The 16707-nt window shown below is 53.7% G+C and overlaps 2 protein-coding genes across 2 annotated transcripts; one reads left to right on the top strand and one right to left on the bottom strand.

Annotated features, from left to right (window-relative positions):
* LOC102184257 (cystatin-9) lies at positions 6544 to 16531 on the top strand. The gene is given in 5 exon segments (XM_018056856.1): positions 6544 to 6560; positions 14107 to 14336; positions 15549 to 15679; positions 16219 to 16273; positions 16446 to 16531. Coding segments are annotated over 5 exon segments (519 nt in total).
* On the bottom strand, positions 7166 to 9848 carry LOC102173758 (cystatin-9-like). Its single transcript, XM_018056888.1, has 3 exons — positions 9550 to 9848; positions 8143 to 8286; positions 7166 to 7432 (listed from the first exon to the last, which is right to left on the bottom strand). Exons 1-3 carry the CDS (start codon positions 9793 to 9795, stop codon positions 7340 to 7342), a joined length of 483 nt encoding a protein of 160 aa, XP_017912377.1. The 5' UTR covers positions 9796 to 9848; the 3' UTR covers positions 7166 to 7339.

Below are 16707 nucleotides of genomic sequence, written 5' to 3'. Positions count from 1 at the left end.
CTCACTGCTGGTGCCCAGGGTGTCCGGACCAGGCCTTGCTCCTCAGGGACTATGCCCCATGATGAGGGAGGGGCATGGATGGTGGAGAATCGCTTGTCAGTGCCCAGCTGGGCCGAGGTCTCCATGATGCTGTCCATACACTGCCTCGTTCGTCCTATCACCACCCTCCAGGCAGATGCCTGTGACTCTCTTCCTGTGGTTGTGGAGACAGAAGCTGACGGAAAGTAGAAATGTGTCCCTGGAACTGCAAGTAAGAAGAACTGGAAACCAGACCCCAGCTCAGAGGCGTCCGCCCTGAGGGCCTCCCCGGTGGCCCTGGGCGTGGCCCATCGGTGGACCCGTGGACGATGAGAAGGTGCACCTGCGTCTTTAGAAGGATTGAGGCCTCACCTATTTGGTGGTAACATTTGTGTCACTTGCAGATTCTATTGTAGGGCTTCTTTTTCAGTTTAAATTTGCTGGAAACCTAAAGGGGCTTCCTGAAGTCACTGGAGACAAAAGTGAGGGGCCTCCGGTAGGAGGAGAGGTGGGGCGGCTGCAGTGGAGGCCTGCAGGGGCGCAGACCCAGCTCTGCCCCAGCTGATTCCCACGGCCAACAAAGGTCACACAGCTCCATCCTGAGGCGTTCTCTGCCTGTTCCTTTTTCTGCCATCGGGGACTCCAAGCACATCCTTGTTTCCCACCTCCTGGTAAGTCTGGGAAATCTCTGGCTATTTGGATGGGGCCCCGAGGGGAGTGTCAAGCAGGAGGTGTTCTGGAAGCCCAGTGTGCGATCCCAGCAAGGAGACTCGAGATCGGGGAGGGAGCGGCCAGTCAGGCTAGGCCGCGAGGACAGGGCACCAGGCCTTCCTGGAAGGAAGGCGTGGAGTTGTGAGGTGGGTGGCAGGGAATAGTGGGGGAGGTGCTGGGGAGGAATGTCCTCCATCCTGTGTAGAGATGACCGACTGCTCACCCCAGCTCTCCAGAGAAGGGCTGGGGGTTGGTCCTGGCCCTTGTTCTCACTATCTGACCATTAAAATCAATGCCTCTGAGATAGGAGGGTAGGCTTCATGGGTTCAGTCTCACTGCAGGGAGCACTTGCAGGGGGCTCCCTGTGAGACCCCTGGGGGAGCTGGGTGCCAGCAGCATGAACATGGGCATGACAGAAGCCCTGTGTCTCCCGGGAAACGGGGCCACCTGGCACCTACGATCCCACCTGGGGAGACAGAGTTCTTCCACAGGGCATCAGGGCAGCTTTGTAAAAGAGGGACATCTCGTCCAGACAAGAAGGATGCATAGCGTCTTGAGAGAAAAGGCAGTCAGTCCAGTCCGGGTGCAGGCGGGGCTGGGCACAGAGCTATGATCGGAGACCGAGGGACCCCGCCAGGATGGCACACCGTCTGGGTTTCCCAGGCCCCGGCCCTGTCTGCGCCTACATCTCGGGTCCTCTCAGCCTAAGGTCCACATTCACCCTCTTTTTCTGGGTTCTGGTCTCAATGGTGCCTGTTGCTCTCAGTCTATGAAGGGGGCCTCCCCCAGACCACTACGGATCCAGGGGCTCTGCACCACTTGTCAGGTCCAGTTGTGTCCACATGCCGTGACCTGAGCCAGCTGTGGCCAACTCAACCCGTTCTCCCCTGGACTGCATGGTGAGGACGCACGCTGGGCATGGGGTTCCAACCCGTGTGAAGGTAAGGGTGTCTGTGGACACCCGCTCCAAATGCACGTGGCTGCTTGCCTTCAGGACGTGACAAGACAGGCCCCTGTTTTTCAGGCTTCTCCGATGACAAACTCTGAGTGGCAGCTGTGGGCATTCCTGGACTCTTTACCTATCTAGGTATATCAGGACTCTATTCATACATGTCTCCACAGGCTCTTCCCCCTCAAATCCACTGAGATGTTGCTAAAATTGCTGCCAAATCCATCCCAACTCCATTCCTGAACACTCATTCTTGGGCGAAAAAGCACACTGATGTTCTCTTCGCAGTTTCAGTGAACTTACAGCCATCCGAGAAAAGGGACAGCCTGTTGTGGAGTTTTTGATTTCATGACTTTGTGAAAATTTGATTGAGAGACAGAAGCCACACACATCCAATGTCTACACTTAAGAGTTTGGAGTTTGGGATCCGTGTGAGAAAGCTTGCACATTCCAGGACACGAACAGAAGACCGGCTCCCAAAGCGCCCTCCTGTACCTTCATTTTTAAATGCTGCTCATTTCTGGTATGGAAAGCACTCCACCTCTACCCTCTCAGCCCAGATGCACATCTGTGGCAGTGTCTCCAGGCCCTGAGGTGAACAGCACATGTCCAGAAATGATCCATCTTGTAACTGAAACGTGTGTCCTCTGACAGCCTCCTCCGCTCCCCTCCTTCCAGCCCTGGGAGGCTCTGCTCCACTTTGCACCTCTGTGAGTCTGTCTACTTTGGTTTCCTCACGAAAGTAGAAGCACACCTCGTGTTGCCCTCTGTCTGCCTTCTGTCACCATAATTTCCTCTTGGTTCATCCATCTTGGTGCAACTTCCCTCTGTTTTGAGGTTGAAAGACGGCCCAGCGACACGACCTCTTGGGAGTTTTCCCCGTAGATCTGGTTGCTTCTCATACTTGATTACATGGCCTTACTTCACTGTTGCAAATACTAAATGGCAAAAGGACATCTTCCGGGTAGGACTGAGTGCTGTGCTTGGAGATCAGGGAACAGTGACTATGGAATCTGCTTGAAAAGCAAAGTCAGAGGGAATTTCCTGCTGGCTCACTGGTTAGGACTCTGTGCTTTCATTGCCAAGGGCTCAGATTCTATCATTGGTCAGGGAGCTAGCATCCTGAAAGCCATGCAGCTGGCAAAAAGCAAAAAGAATGATCACAAGGACTCTCTTTCTTTGAAGAGGCTGAGGTGCTCACCTGTACAGAAACTAGGCAACGACATCTTGGGGTGAGGGGATGAGCTGTAAGCAGTCTTGTGAATGTGCACACCCTGAGGAGAGAGAGGCCCTGGGTGGAGTTCAGAGCTCCCACCCCCTGCAAAGACCCCACCTCTTCCTCTCTCCACTCAGGCGCCATCTGCTCACGGAGGCCAGGCTTCTGAAAACCCACTTTTTTCTCTGTCCCCAGGCGTGGTATATTCTGACTCTTCCTTGATCAGTGTGGCCCCCAGAAACCAGTCTCAAGCCCGCAGCTCCAGCCTACACAAGTGCCTGACTGCTCAATGTGACTTTGCTCCATCTACTCCCAGGGGACTCTGAACTGGGCCACCCAGAGTGTGGTCCAGAGACAAAGTCGGCACCTTCCACTGGGAGCCGGCTAAGATGCACCTTCTCTGGGCTTGCCCAGACCTACAGGGTCAGGATCCCAGGGATGGGCAAGGCCCAGGGTCCAGGGCGACCACAGGCCTCCATGGGTGCTGGGCCCCTCTGAAGTTCTCAAGTAGCTGTGGACGGAGCCTAAATGTCTGTTGTGGGAGCACAGGGCCAAAGTCTTGTCTGGAAAGAGTGCACTGTGTCATGGTCCCAGGGCTACTTTGTGCCCCAGCTGGAGTCAGTGAGGATCTCTTCTGTGAAACGGCCCCTCCTTGCTCACAGGGAGTTGTGCGCCACTGAGCTAAGGTCTGGCTTCCCTGGTGTCTCAGCTACTAAAGAATCCACCTGCAGAGATTCAAGGGATTAGATCTGACAGATAGCATGCCTGAAGAGCTATGGACAGAGGTTCGTAGCATTGTACAGGAGGCAGTGATCAAAACTATCTCCAAGAAGAAATGCAAAAAGGCAAAATGGTTGTCTGAGAAGGCCTTACAAATAGCTGAGAAAAGAAGAGAAGTGAAAGGCAAAGGAGAAAAGGAAAGATATGCCCATCTGAATGCAGAGTTCCAAAGAACAGTAAAGAGAGATAAGAAAGCCTTCTAAGAGATCAGTGCAAAGAAACAGAGGAAAACATCAGAATGGGTAAGACTAGAGAGTTCTTCAAGAAAATTAGAGACACCAAGGGAAAATTTCATGCAAAGATGGGCACAATAAAGGACAGAAATGTTATGGACCTAACAGAAGCAGAAGATATTAAGAAGAGGTGGCAACAATACACAGAACTATACAAAAAAGATACTCATGGCCCAGAAAACCACGATGGTGTGATCACTCACCTAAAGCCAGACATCCTGGAATGAGAAGTCAAGTGGGCTTTAGGAAGCATCACTATGAACAAAGCTTGGAGATGATGAAATTCCAGTTGAGCTATTTCAAGTCCTAAGAGGTGATGCTGTTAAAGTGCTACATTCAATATGCCAGCAAATTTGGAGAACTCAGCAGAGGCCACAGGACTGGAAAAGGTCAGTTTTTACTCTAATCTCAAAGAAATGCTATGCCAAAGAATGCTTAAACTACCACACAATTGCACTCATCTCACACACTAGCAAAGTAATGCTCAAAATTCTCCAAGCTAGGCTTCAACAGCACATGAAATGAGAACTTCCAGATGTTCAAGCTGGTTTTAGAAAAGGCAGAGGAACCAGAGATCAAATTTCCAACATCCATTGGATCATAGAAAAAGCAAGAAAGTTCCAGGAAAACATCTACTTCTGCCTCACTGACTACCCCAAAGCCTTGGACTGTGTGGGTCACAACAAACTGTGGAAAATTCTTCAAGAGATGGGAATACCAGACCACCTTACCTGTCTCCTGAGAAATCTTATAGGCAGGTCAAGAAACAACAGTTAGACTGGATATGGAACAATGGAGTAGTTCCAAATTGGGAAAGAAGTATGTCAAGGCTGTATATTGTCACCCTTCTTATTTAACTTCTCTTCAGAGTATATCATTCGCTGGATGAAGCACAAACTGGAATCAAGATTGCCATGAGAAATATCATTAACCTCAGATATGCAGATGACACCACCCTTATGGCAGAAAGTGAAGAACTACAGAGCCTCTTGATGAAAGTGAGAGGAGAGTGAAAAAGATGACTTAAAACTCAACATTCAAAAAATGAAGATCATGGCATCTGGTCCCATAACTCCATGGCAAATAGAGGGGGAAACAGTGGAAACAGTGACAGACTTTATTTTAGGGGTTCCAAAATCACTGCAGCCATGAAACTAAAAGATGCTTACTCCTTAGAAGAAAAGCTGTGACCAACCTAGACACCATATTAAAAAGCAGAGACATTACTTTGCCAAGAAAGGTCCATCTAGTCAAAGCTATGTTTTTCCAGTAGTCATGTGTGGATGTGAGAGTTGGACTAAAAAGAGAGCTGAGCACCAAAGAATTGACGCTTTTGAACTGAGGAGTTGGAGAGGACTCTTGAGAGTCTCTTGGACTGCAAGGAGATCCAACCAGTCCATCCTAAAGGAAATCAGTCCTGAATATGTGTCGGAAGGACTGATGCTGAAGCTGATACCCCAATACTTTGGCTACCTGATGCAAAGAACTGCCTCATTGGAAAAAAATCCTGATGCTGGGAAAGATTGAAGGTAGGAGGAGAAGGGGAAGACAGAGGATGAGATGGCTGGATGGCATCATCGACTTGATGGACATGAATTTGAGTTCGCTCCCAGAGTTGGTGATGGACAGGGAGGCCTGGCATACTGCAGTCCATGGGGTTGCAAAGAGTCAGTCGATAGGACTGAACTAAACTGAGCTGTGACCGCGAGGCCCCCAGAGGGAGCCAGTTCCCTGAGGACACAGCTCAGCTCCTGAGCACATGGGCTTCCCTGCTCTCTGCTTCCCCTTCACCCCTCCCCCTCCTCTGGGGACAGCCCCCAACAAAGGGGACAGTGACAAAGGGGACAGCGAGGGCCCGCTGAGTGTCGTGGCCACCCCACCTGGGACACCTCTGACGGAGGGTGTCTCCATCAGCTGGCCAGGCGCCAGGCTGAGAACCCAGGAGCTGAGGGGTCCTGTCAAGGGAGACTCAGGGATTCTGCGGGAAGCTCCTGGGTCCAGGACCTGCAAACCCTGCCCCCATCCCACCCCGGCACCCGCCCAGGGGCCTGGGAGCCTGTGTTCCAGAACCCGAGGGCGCTGGGGGCCACGGGGATGGGGGCACATCTGCACCTGAAAGACCCCAGCCCTCTGCTGCTTTCTCGGTGGGAAGACACTTCACCTCCGGGCAGGCTGCCTGCCGTCACCCACAGCCTGACTCCGGGCCACTCATCCTCTTTGGTTCCGTCCCTCCTTGTGTCTCTGACCCTCACCAACTGCTGTGTCCCGAGACCTCCTTCCACTCACTCTCCTTGCAACTGTGCCCTTGATTCAGCATCCAAGTCTGGGGCACTCCATAAGTCTCTGATCCCCCTGAGATGCCAAGGGGGGCATGTGGCTGGGCTTCCTCCATGGCTGGTCCTTCCCAACCCACCCTGCCTGGGTCTCGCTCTCTCTCCTGGACAGGAGGCAATGATATCAGCTCGGGATGGAGGAGGCAGGGTCATGAGAGGGAAGGAACAGGGTGTCAGACTAGAGGGGCAGACCAGGGGAGGAGTATGTCCTGGAGCAGATAGACAGGACCCGTGCCCAGGGAGGCCGGGTGGGAGCCGGAGACGGGAAGGGTGAAGCCTGGGCGCCTGGGTGCAGCAGCCATGATGGGCCGACAGCGGAGGTACAGGTGGGCTCAGCCCTGGACCCTGCTCCTGCTTCTCCCCTGACAGACGGGCCTGCTTAGTCCTGTTCTGGGAGACCCTTCCAGAGTCTCCACAGCATCAGCAGCCATTCTCAGCTCTGAGTGTCCCAGGGGCCCTGGGCATAGAGGAAACGCACCTGCTGCTCCAAAGGTCCAGAGACCCTGGGAAGCTGCATATTTTTAAGAGGCTCCAGGAGACACTGCAGCTTGTGGTAGGTGGGCCCATCTGAGTGGAGGCTGGAGCCCCTCCTACATTCCCCCCTCCTGTAGCTTCCCAGATCAGTGGATGTGTATGAGCAAGCCCCTGGGCATGTGCTGAGGGGCCCAAGACCCTGTCTGGTCCACCCTGCACTGAGGGTTGCCTGTCTGGCCATGCCAACATCCCTCTAAGGATCATGCTCATCCCATGAGACTGAGACACAGCTCAGACACACCTGTGCTCCTAGGTTGTGCCACCGGCAGCTGGCTCACGTGTCTAAGGGGGAGACACGCATCCCCAGGGCTCAGCCAGTTGCCCTGCGGGGAGGACGGCCCCAGTTGCCCAGCCCCCACACTCTGGAACCAGGCTGCACAAGGCTGCTTGCAATACTGACGTTTAATGAGCAGTTCTATGGGGTGACATGAACAGGGAGGCGTGTCCGTATGGCCCGGGTGCGACACCCAGACAGGTGCTCATCCAGAGAACAGAACCAGAGCCGCTTGGACACTGAAGGGACACGACAGGGCGGCAGGGGTGCCCCCCAGGCTGGGGTGTGGTCTCACACAGCGGAGCCCTCCAAGCAGGTGTCGTTCAGGAGTTGGAACTCTGTCTTCCAGGGTTCAGCGTCGACAGTGAAGAAGCAGGTGATGGTCTGTGGGAACAAGCACAGGGACAGAGTAGGGGGGAGGGACTTGTGACGCTGGCGTCTCCAGCCATAAATCTGGCATCCAGCAAACCCTACCTTCTTGGGTGGGCAGGTCACTCTGCCCTGCGAGACCTGTGATCTCCAGGGACTCCTCCCCATGACACCAGGATGTCCCACACGACCCATGCCCCCAGTGTCCCAGCAGGGCCTCTGACCTGTATCAGTCTTATCCAGGGGTGTATCAGTCTTATCCACCCGCTTGTCACCTGGGGCAGGAGCAGCAGGGTAGGGCCTGAGAGGGAGGGCAGGGGGGCTCAGCTTCTATCCATCCAGCTCTGGGCAGGAGGACCACTCGGCCACGGAGATGCTGCTCCTCCCTCACACACTCCTCCCGAAGGCGGGGTGGGGTGGGGGTGACGACCAGGGAGGGGACATCTCACCTTCCACCCAGGGGCCTGGACCACATGGACCACATGGTCAGGAACAGTCTAACCCCAGGGGGACCTGGGATGCAGCAGCAGATATGGGACCAGTGAGCAGACAGGCCAGGGGCATACGAGTGACCAGTGACCCCTGGGCTGGCCTGCCTGGCTGGCCTCCATCCTGTAGACAACCCCTCAGTGTCCTTTGGAATGCCGTCGTCATCACTGCCCACACCGCCTGCCCTGATGCAGTGTCCATGGCCCTGTAACCTGAGGGTGGCTGGTGTGTCTTACATTGTTCACGTCTGGAGTTGCTTGAAAAGGACAGTTGTCGATGTCTTCGTCAAATTTCCCACACCTGGTTCGGGCAAACTGCAGCTCCATGGAGAACACCAGGCCTTTTTCTTCTCTCTGTTCAGAATGTGAAGTGGATGCTTTCTCCTCTCATACACACGTATCCACACACATCCATACTCACACATCCACACACAGACACATGCATATCCATACACACAGCCACACATATCCATGCATACATACACACAGACACACACTCACACACACATCCACATCCACACACACAGACACACATCCACACACTCACACACACACACACGCAAACACACATCCACACACATGCACACAGACAAACACACGCACATATCAACACACACAGACACAAGGACACAAGCACGCAGGCACATTCACAGGACTGGGACAATGACTCCAAGAAGCATCCTCCCTCTCACAAAGTGATCTGTCTTCTCCACTGCCTGGACTTTAGGCCTCGCAGTGCCCCCCGACTCTAGCCTGGCCTTTATTCTCAACACTGAGTCAGTCTTGCACTCCAGGCCAGAGACTGCAGGCAGAGACCCAGCTGGGGGCAGCGGGGCAGCAGGGCCAGGCGGGAGCCGCTCCTGTCCCTGGAGGGAAGCTGGGGCCGTGTGGAGAGCCCTCTGCCTTCCTTCTGTCACTCAGTCCAGAGGTGCAGAGGGGGTGTTGCCCCAGCGTGTTCCCCCCACCCAGGCGCTCACACAAAGCACAGGTACGCATCCGCACGTGGCCACACACAGGACTGGAATTGCTCCTTCTGCAGAATGCTCTTGGCCTTTCTGTCTGCAGTGCATGTGAAAATTGCACCCCTGGTCGTGTTCTGCAGATTCCATTGCCATGAGAACATTTTAGGATTTAGAACTTGGTCTGGGAAGAGTGTAAATCATGCTCAATCCACGGAGGAGGAGCCCGGAGCACATGGGGTCAGAGGAGAGGCCCTGAATGCCCAGAGGCTCCTCAGGACGAGGGGCCTCCAGCTGCTTTCCCTTCTCTCTCTCTCTCTGATTTTCCTAAATGAGCCTAGTTTAATGTTATTTCCATGAAGTCGATTCTAAATCTCTAATCCAGGGTTTTCTGTCTGGCTCTTTTTTTTTAAAAAAATAAATAGTTTCATCCCCTCATACTTCATATTTTGCTTATTCTTCATAAAACAAGGTGAAAAATGACAAAACTGAAAACACACCTCCCAGAGTTTGAAAAATTCCCATTATTATTATCTTTTTTCAATAAAAACTGAAACTAACCCAATAGGCTGTATTTCCCTCTATTTTATGGTTGTCAAATGATGATTGAAATCCTCTGATGACACCCTCTCCCGACCCGAGTAACAGCGGATGAGGCCAGCAGTGGGGAAAATATGGTACCTACCCACTCCGGCCACGACCGCAGTACACGCACCACTTTGTAGGCATTCCTATCCTGGCTCTTCAGGTTGTACATATGTAAGGCATACTCCACGACGGCAGGAAAGTAAAGCCTCAAGATATCTCTGTTTTTACTATTCTCGTTCCCTTGGGGACGCCAGCCATGAGTCACCAGGAGCTGTAGACCTAAGAGAAGCAGGAGCAGGGTCCAGGGCTGAGCCCACCTGTACCTCCGCTGTCGGCCCATCATGACTGCTGCACCCAGGCTTCACCCTTCCCGTCTCCGGCTCCCACCCGGCCTCCCTGGGCACAGGTCCCATCTATCTGCTCCAGGACATACTCCTCCCCTGGTCCGCCCCTCGGTCTGACACCCTGTTCCTTCCCTCTCATGACCCTGCCTCCTCCATCCCGAGCTGATAACATTGCCTCCTGTCCAGGAGAGAGAGTGAGACCCAGGCAGGGTGGGTTGGGAAGGACCAACCGTGGAGGAAGCCCACACCCCCCTTGGCATCTCAGGGGGATCAGGGACTTACGGAGTGCCCCAGACTTGGATGCTGAATCAAGGGCACAGTTGCAAGGAGAGTGAGTGGAAGGAGGTCCCGGGACACAGCAGTTGGTGAGGGTCAGAGACACAAGGAGGGATGGAACCAAAGAGGATGAGTGTCCCGGAGTCAGGCTGTGGGTGACGGCAGGCGGCCTGCCCGGAGGTGAAGTGTCTTCCCACCAAGAAAGCAGCAGAGGGCTGGGGTCTTTCAGGTGCAGATGTGTCCCCATCCCTGTGGCCCCCAGTGCCCTCGGGTTCTGGAACACAGGCTCCCAGGCCCCTGGGCGGGTGCCGGGGTGGGGTGGGGGCAGGGTTTGCAGGTCCTGGACCCAGGAGCTTCCCGCAGAATCCCTGAGTCTCCCTTGACAGGACCCCTCAGCTCCTGGGTTCTCAGCCTGGCGCCTGGCCAGCTGATGGAGACACCTTCCGTCAGAGGTGTCCCAGGCGGGGTGGCCACGACACTCAGCGGGCCCTCGCTGTCCCCTTTGTCACTGTCCCCTTTGTTGGGGGCTGTCCCCAGAGGAGGGGGAGGGATGAGGGGGAAGCAGAGAGCAGGGAAGCTCATGTGCTCAGGAGCTGAGCTGTGTCCTCAGGGAATGCTGGCGCCCTCTGGAGGCCTCACGGTCACAGCTCAGGGACACACAACTCCCTGTGAGCAGGGAGGGGCCATTTCACAGAAGAGACCCTCACTGCCTCCAGCTGGGGCACAAAGCAGCCCTGGGACCACAACACAGCACACTCTTTCCAGACAAGACTTCGGCCCTGTGCCTCTGCAACAGACATTTAGGCTCCGTCCACAGCTACTTGAGAATTCCAGAGGGGCCCAGCACCCGTGGAGGCCTGTGGACGCCCCAGACCCTGGGCCTTGTCCATCCCTGGGATCCTGACCCTTGAGGATCTTAGCTGGCTCCCAGGGGATGGTGCTGACCTGACTAGGTAGCCCCGTTCAAAGTCCCCCAGGAGTGGTTGGAGCAGAGTCACATCGAGCAGTCAGGCACTTGTGGGCTGGGGGCTGCGGGCTTGAGACTGGCTTCTGGGGGCCACACTGATCAGGGAAGGGTCAAACTACCTTGCCTAGGGACAGAGAAAAAAGTGGGTTTCCACAAGTCCAGCCTCCATGAGTAGGTGGTACCTGTGTGAGGAGAGGAGAGGCTTTGATCCTGCCAGCCTGTCCCCTTCCTGCCCCTGGCACAGACAGTCTCAGAGCTGGTGTCTTCCTAACACTCAAAACTCATTCTCTTATTTAGTCAATGCCTAAGAATTGAAAAGTTTCTAATTACAGCTATTACAAGGAATTTTAGGGTGACAGTTTTTCTATACATTTTTTATTGAATTATAGTTGATTTAATATTAGCAGTGGGACAGGACTGAGCAACTAACACACACACACAGAGGTGTATGTACATTGTTGCTATTGTTGTTGTTCAGTCACTAAGTCATGTCCAGCTCTTTGCAACCCTATGGAGTGCAACCAGCCAGGCTTACCTGTTCTTCACATTTATTCAAACTCATGTCCAATGAATTGGTGATGCCATCCAATCATCTCATCCTCTGTCTCCCCTTTCTCGTCCTGCCCTCAGTCTTTCCTAGCATCAGGGTCTTTTCCAATGGTGGCCAAAGTATTGGAGCTTCAGCTTCAGCATCAGTCCTTCCAATGAATATTCAGGGTTGATTTCCCTTAGGTTGGACTGGTTTGATCTCCTTACTGTCCAAGGGACTCTCAAGATTCTTCTCCAGCACTACAGTTTGAAAGCATCAGTTCTCTGGTGCTCAGCCTTCTTTATGATCCAACTCTCACATCTGTACATGACTACTGAAAAAACCATAGCTTTGTTCATATGGAACATTTGTCAGCAAAGCGATGTCTCTGCTTTTTAGTATGCTGTCTGGATTTGTCAAAGCTCTCCTTCCAAGAAGCAAGCATCTTTTAATTTCATGGTTGTAGTCATTGTCTGCAATGATTTTGGAGCCCACGAAAATAAAATCGGATACTATTTCCACTTTTTACCCATCTATTTGCCAGAAAGTGATGGGACTAGATGCCATGATCTTAGTTTTTTTGAATGTTGAATTTTAAGCCAGCTTTTTCACTCTCCTCTTTCACCCTCATCAAGAGTACTCCACTCAAAGTTATTACAAGAAAACGAATGTATTTCCCTGTGTTATTCCATAGTCTTTGTAGCTTATCTGTTGTATACTGTGTGTGCTTCGTCTGTCTTAATCCCTTACCTCTAATTTGCCCCTCCTCCTTCTTCTCTGCACTGGTAACCACTAGTTTCTTCCCGTATCAGTGAATCTGTTTCTGTTTTTCATACAGATTTGTTTGAATTAATATTGGGGGTTCCACATGTAGGTTGGCACAGAGCATGTCTCTTTTTCTCTCACTTATGTCTCTCAGCATAATATTCTCTATGTCTGTCGACATTGCTGCGTTAGAAGAACCGGGTCCTTTTTCACGGCTGAGTAGTATTCCATGTGTATTCATACCACATTATCTTTATCCTTTGGAGCATTAGAGCTCGTGATAGACGAGGTTTCTTTTGCCCATCCCAAGGCTCAGTCGCTATGGCGGCCACAGCACTCCATCCTGTTGTGAGCTGGACCAGTGCCGTGGACTTTCTTCAAGATGCCATTTGACTAGTGATGGAAGTGGGGAAATTGTTCCGCAGGAAGAGGCTTTTGTGGATTTCTACACTTAGCGGGGACAGGTCTGCATGCGTGTCCTAACGTGAGCAGGAACCTGGCTTGGCTACCCCCATGGTTCTGAGGTCCAGAAGAGACAGTGGCAGCAGCTCCCGCATGGGGGGAGCCCACTCCGTGTGGGGTGGGGAGGGGGATCCATCTGGTCCCCAGGGAGTGAGGGGAGGGCGTTGGGGTGACCCAGGTGGACAGGCTGGAGGAGGGATCTGTCCTTCATTTCCATCCAGGGCTCCCAGCAACCCCCTGCGCGAGTCTTGTGCCCCACCCTCTCTTGCTGGCCTTCTCCCTGGACGACACTCGGGGATCCTTGATAATTATGGGGCTGAAATCACTGCTGGGGTCTGCACGTGGCTGTCCTGATGAGCCCATGGGGGTGTCACGGACCTGGACGTGGCTTCTTCACACCCCTCCTCACCCCTTTGTCAGAGCTCCGTCACTGGTAGCACTCGTACCTGGCTGTGTTCATGATAAAATGACCAGGCACTGATGATGTGATGTCTTTCGGATCCCCTAGCTCCCTCCTCTGTCACTGACTCCCCTGGCATTTGATTCCCAGTCCAATGCCCAGTTTTGCCAACCCCCACTCCTCTTGGAGGCTGCTACCACGGGTGCCCTTCCCTGGCCTGTGGCCGATGGCCGCTGTCATCACCTCCTTTCTTCCTCGTGTCTCTGTCACGAGGCCAGTCTGCCTGCAGCGGGGAGGAGCACCAAGAAAGTAGAAGCCCAGGGAAGCCTGTTCCCACAGAGCCAAAGCCCCCACGTTCCAGGCCAGTGATTCTCAGGCAGGCCTTTTAGAGTCCTTCCCAGCCATTGCAGACCACCTTCTGTCACCCACAGAGCTGACTCCTGGCCACTCATCCTCTTTGGCTCTGTCCGTCTTGGTCTCTCCAACCCTCACCTGCTGCTGCGTCCCAGGACCGCCTTCTACTCACACTCCTTGCAACTGTGCCCTTGATTCAGCATCCAAGTCTGGGGTACCCCATAAGCCTCTGACCCTCATGAGATGCCAAGATGGGCGTGAGGCTGGAGTTCAGCAGCAGCAGACCTTTCTCCACGGTTGGTCCTTCCCAATCCACCCTGCCTGGGTCTCGCTCTCTCTCCTGGACAGGAGGCAATGTTATCAGCTTGGGATGGAGGAGGCAGGGTCATGAGAGGGAAGGGACAGAGTGTCAGACCAGAGGGGCGGACCAGGGGAGGAGTATGTCCTGGAGCAGGTAGACTGGACCAATGCCCAGGGAGGCCGGGTGGGAGCCGGAGACGGGGAAGGGTGAAGCCTGGGTGGCTGGGGGCAGCAGCCATTTTGGGCTGGCAGTGGAGGTGCAAGTGGGCTCGGCCCTGGACCCTGCTCCTGCTTCTCTTAGGTCCCCAGCCCCTGGGGAGTCACATCTGGGGTCCTGCAGAGAAAGAGGGAGATGATGAAGAGAGACTCTTGAAGAACTACCTCCCTGCCACCATGGAGTATGCCTTGCACATGTACAACCTGACGAACCAGGGCAGGAACGCCTACAAAGTGGTGCGTGTACTGCGATCGTGGAAGGATCCTGTAGGTACCCTCCCCTGCTGCTGGTACACACCTGCTGTTAATGAGGGTCTGGCAGGGGTGGGGGGGTGCTTAACAAGGGGTCTCGATCATCATCTGAAGCCCATAAAATAGAGGGAAATACAACCTGTTGTGTTAGTTTCAGTTTTTAGAAAAGAAATAACTTGGGAGTGTTTTAAATCTCCATCAGTCTATCCACATGTAAAATGTATTTTCAGTTTTCATTATATTTGAGCTTGTTTAAAGAAGAATGACCAAAATATAGACTGTAAGGGGATAAGGCTACTTACCTTTTTTTTTTTTTTTTTTAAAGAGGCAGACAGAAAATACTAAAGAGATTCAGAAAAGATTTCAAGGAAATAACATTAAAAAAGGTTAATTTACAAAACACACAGAGAGAGACAGAGATGTAGGAATAGCAGGAGGGGGAAAGCGCCTGGAGCGTCAGGAGCCATGGCCCCCTGGTTCTGAGGGGCCTCTGGGAGCTCACAGCCTCTCCTCAGAGTCCATGTGCTGTGGGCTCCTTCTGGGCCTCCGTCTATATGGATCCAGTGTGATTTTTTAAAGTTAATGTATTTATTTTAATTGGAGGATAGTTACTTTATAATATTGTGATGGTCCTTATCTTACATCAACATGAATCAGCCACAGGTATACATGTATCTCCCTCTTCGTGACCCCCGCCACCTCGCTCCCCACCCCCTCCCTCTGGGTAGTCCCAGAGCCCCAGCTTTGGGCGCCCTGCTGCATACAGCGAACATGCCCTGGTCATCTAATTTACATACGGTGATGTCCGTGTTTCAGTGATCCAGTGTGATTTATACTCATCCCAGATGGCCTTCTTCATCCTAAAACGTTCTCCTAGCAATGGAATCTGTGCAGAATGTAACCAGGGGTGTGTGGTTTTCACGTGGCCTGCAGACGAAAACGCCAAGAACATTCTTCAGAAGGAGCACTCCCAGTCCTGTGTGTGCTTGTGTGTGCCTGAGTGTGCATGTGTGTGTGAGAGCATACTGCAGCTCCATGGGGCTCCTTGCTCGCTGTAGGACAGGTGAAAGTAGTCACAACAGGGTGCAAAAGGGGATATCCATTTCTCAGCCCAGATTTATCCAGTAAACTGGCAGTCAAGCCCCTCCTGCAAAGACCCCTGTCCTGCCTCCACTGTGTGGATCTACCTGCCAGGCACGTAAGGGGGGCAGGAGGGCTATGTCCACTTCAGTGTCTGTCCAAATCCAGGTGGACGTCGGCCTGGTGTTCTCCATGGAGCTGGAGTTCACCTGAACCAGGTGTGGGAAATTTGACGAAGACATCGACAACTGTCCTTTTCAAGCAACTCCAGACGTGAACAATGTAAGACACACCAGCCACCCTCAGGTTACAGGGCCATGGACACTGCATCAGGGCAGGCGGTGTGGGCAGTGATGGTGACGGCATTCCAAAGGACACTGAGGGGTCGTCTGCAGGATGGAGGCCAGCCAGGCAGGCCAGCCCAGGGGTCACTGGTCACTCATATGCCCCTGGCCTGTCTGCTCACTGGTCCCATATCTGCTGCTGCATCCCAGGTCCCCCTGGGGTTAGACTGTTCCTGACCACATGGTCCGGGTCCCTGGGTGGAAGGTGAGATGTCCCCTCCCTGGTTGTCACCCCCGCCCCGCCCCGCCTTCAGGAGAAGGAGTATGTGAGGGAGGGGCAGCATCTCTGTGGCTGAGTGGTCCTCCTGCCCAGAGCTGGATGGATGGAGGCTGAGTCCCCTGCTCTCCCTCCTAGGCCCTACCCTGCTGCTCCTGCTCCAGGTGACCAGGTGGGTGAGCCTCGCCCCTGAACAAGCCTGGGTCAGGTCAGAGGACCCGGTGGGACACTGGGGGCATGGATCATGTGGGACATCCTAGTGTCGGGGGGAGGAGGCCCTGGAGATCACAGGCCTGGCAGGGCAGAGTGACCCAGGTGCCTCTAGGGTCAGCAGAGGGTCCCAGGTCGGGAACATCTAGGATGAGCTTGGGGCTGCTCCCGGGGGCCACCTGGGGCAGGCAGGTAGGGTGGATGCAGCTTTAGAGCTGGAGATACCAGCTTCCCGAGGCTGCCTCCCCACACTCTGTCCCTGTGCTTGTTCCCACAGACGGACACTTTATGATCGCCGCTGACCCATGGAGAACAAAGTCTAAAGTCCTGAACGACACCTGCTTGGAGGGCTCCGCTGAGTGAGACCACACCCCCACCTGGGGGGCATCCCTGCCACCCTGCCGTGTCCCTTCGGTGTCCGAGCAGCTCTGGTTCTGTTCTCTGGTTGAGCACCTGTCTGGGTGTCACACCCAGGCCATGTGGACACACCTCTTGTCCATGTCATCCCGTAGAACTAGTCATTAAACATCAGCACTGCA

The sequence above is a fragment of the Capra hircus genome, chromosome 13, assembly GCF_001704415.2.
Source record: "Capra hircus breed San Clemente chromosome 13, ASM170441v1, whole genome shotgun sequence".
Taxonomy (NCBI): domain Eukaryota; kingdom Metazoa; phylum Chordata; class Mammalia; order Artiodactyla; family Bovidae; genus Capra; species Capra hircus.
This window is presented reverse-complemented; position numbering and strand designations above follow the sequence as displayed.

Excerpts from the sequence above, each read along its gene's own strand:
- LOC102173758 (XM_018056888.1), bottom strand. The coding sequence starts at position 9,795 with ATGATGGGCCGACAGCGGAGGTACAGGTGGGCTCAGCCCTGGACCCTG. Across the intron at positions 8,287-9,549 it reads TGCGGTCGTGGCCGGAGTGG|AAAGCATCCACTTCACATTC; the intron begins GTAGGTACCATA and ends GTATGAGAGGAG. Across the intron at positions 7,433-8,142 it reads CAACTCCAGACGTGAACAAT|ACCATCACCTGCTTCTTCAC; the intron begins GTAAGACACACC and ends TTGTTCCCACAG.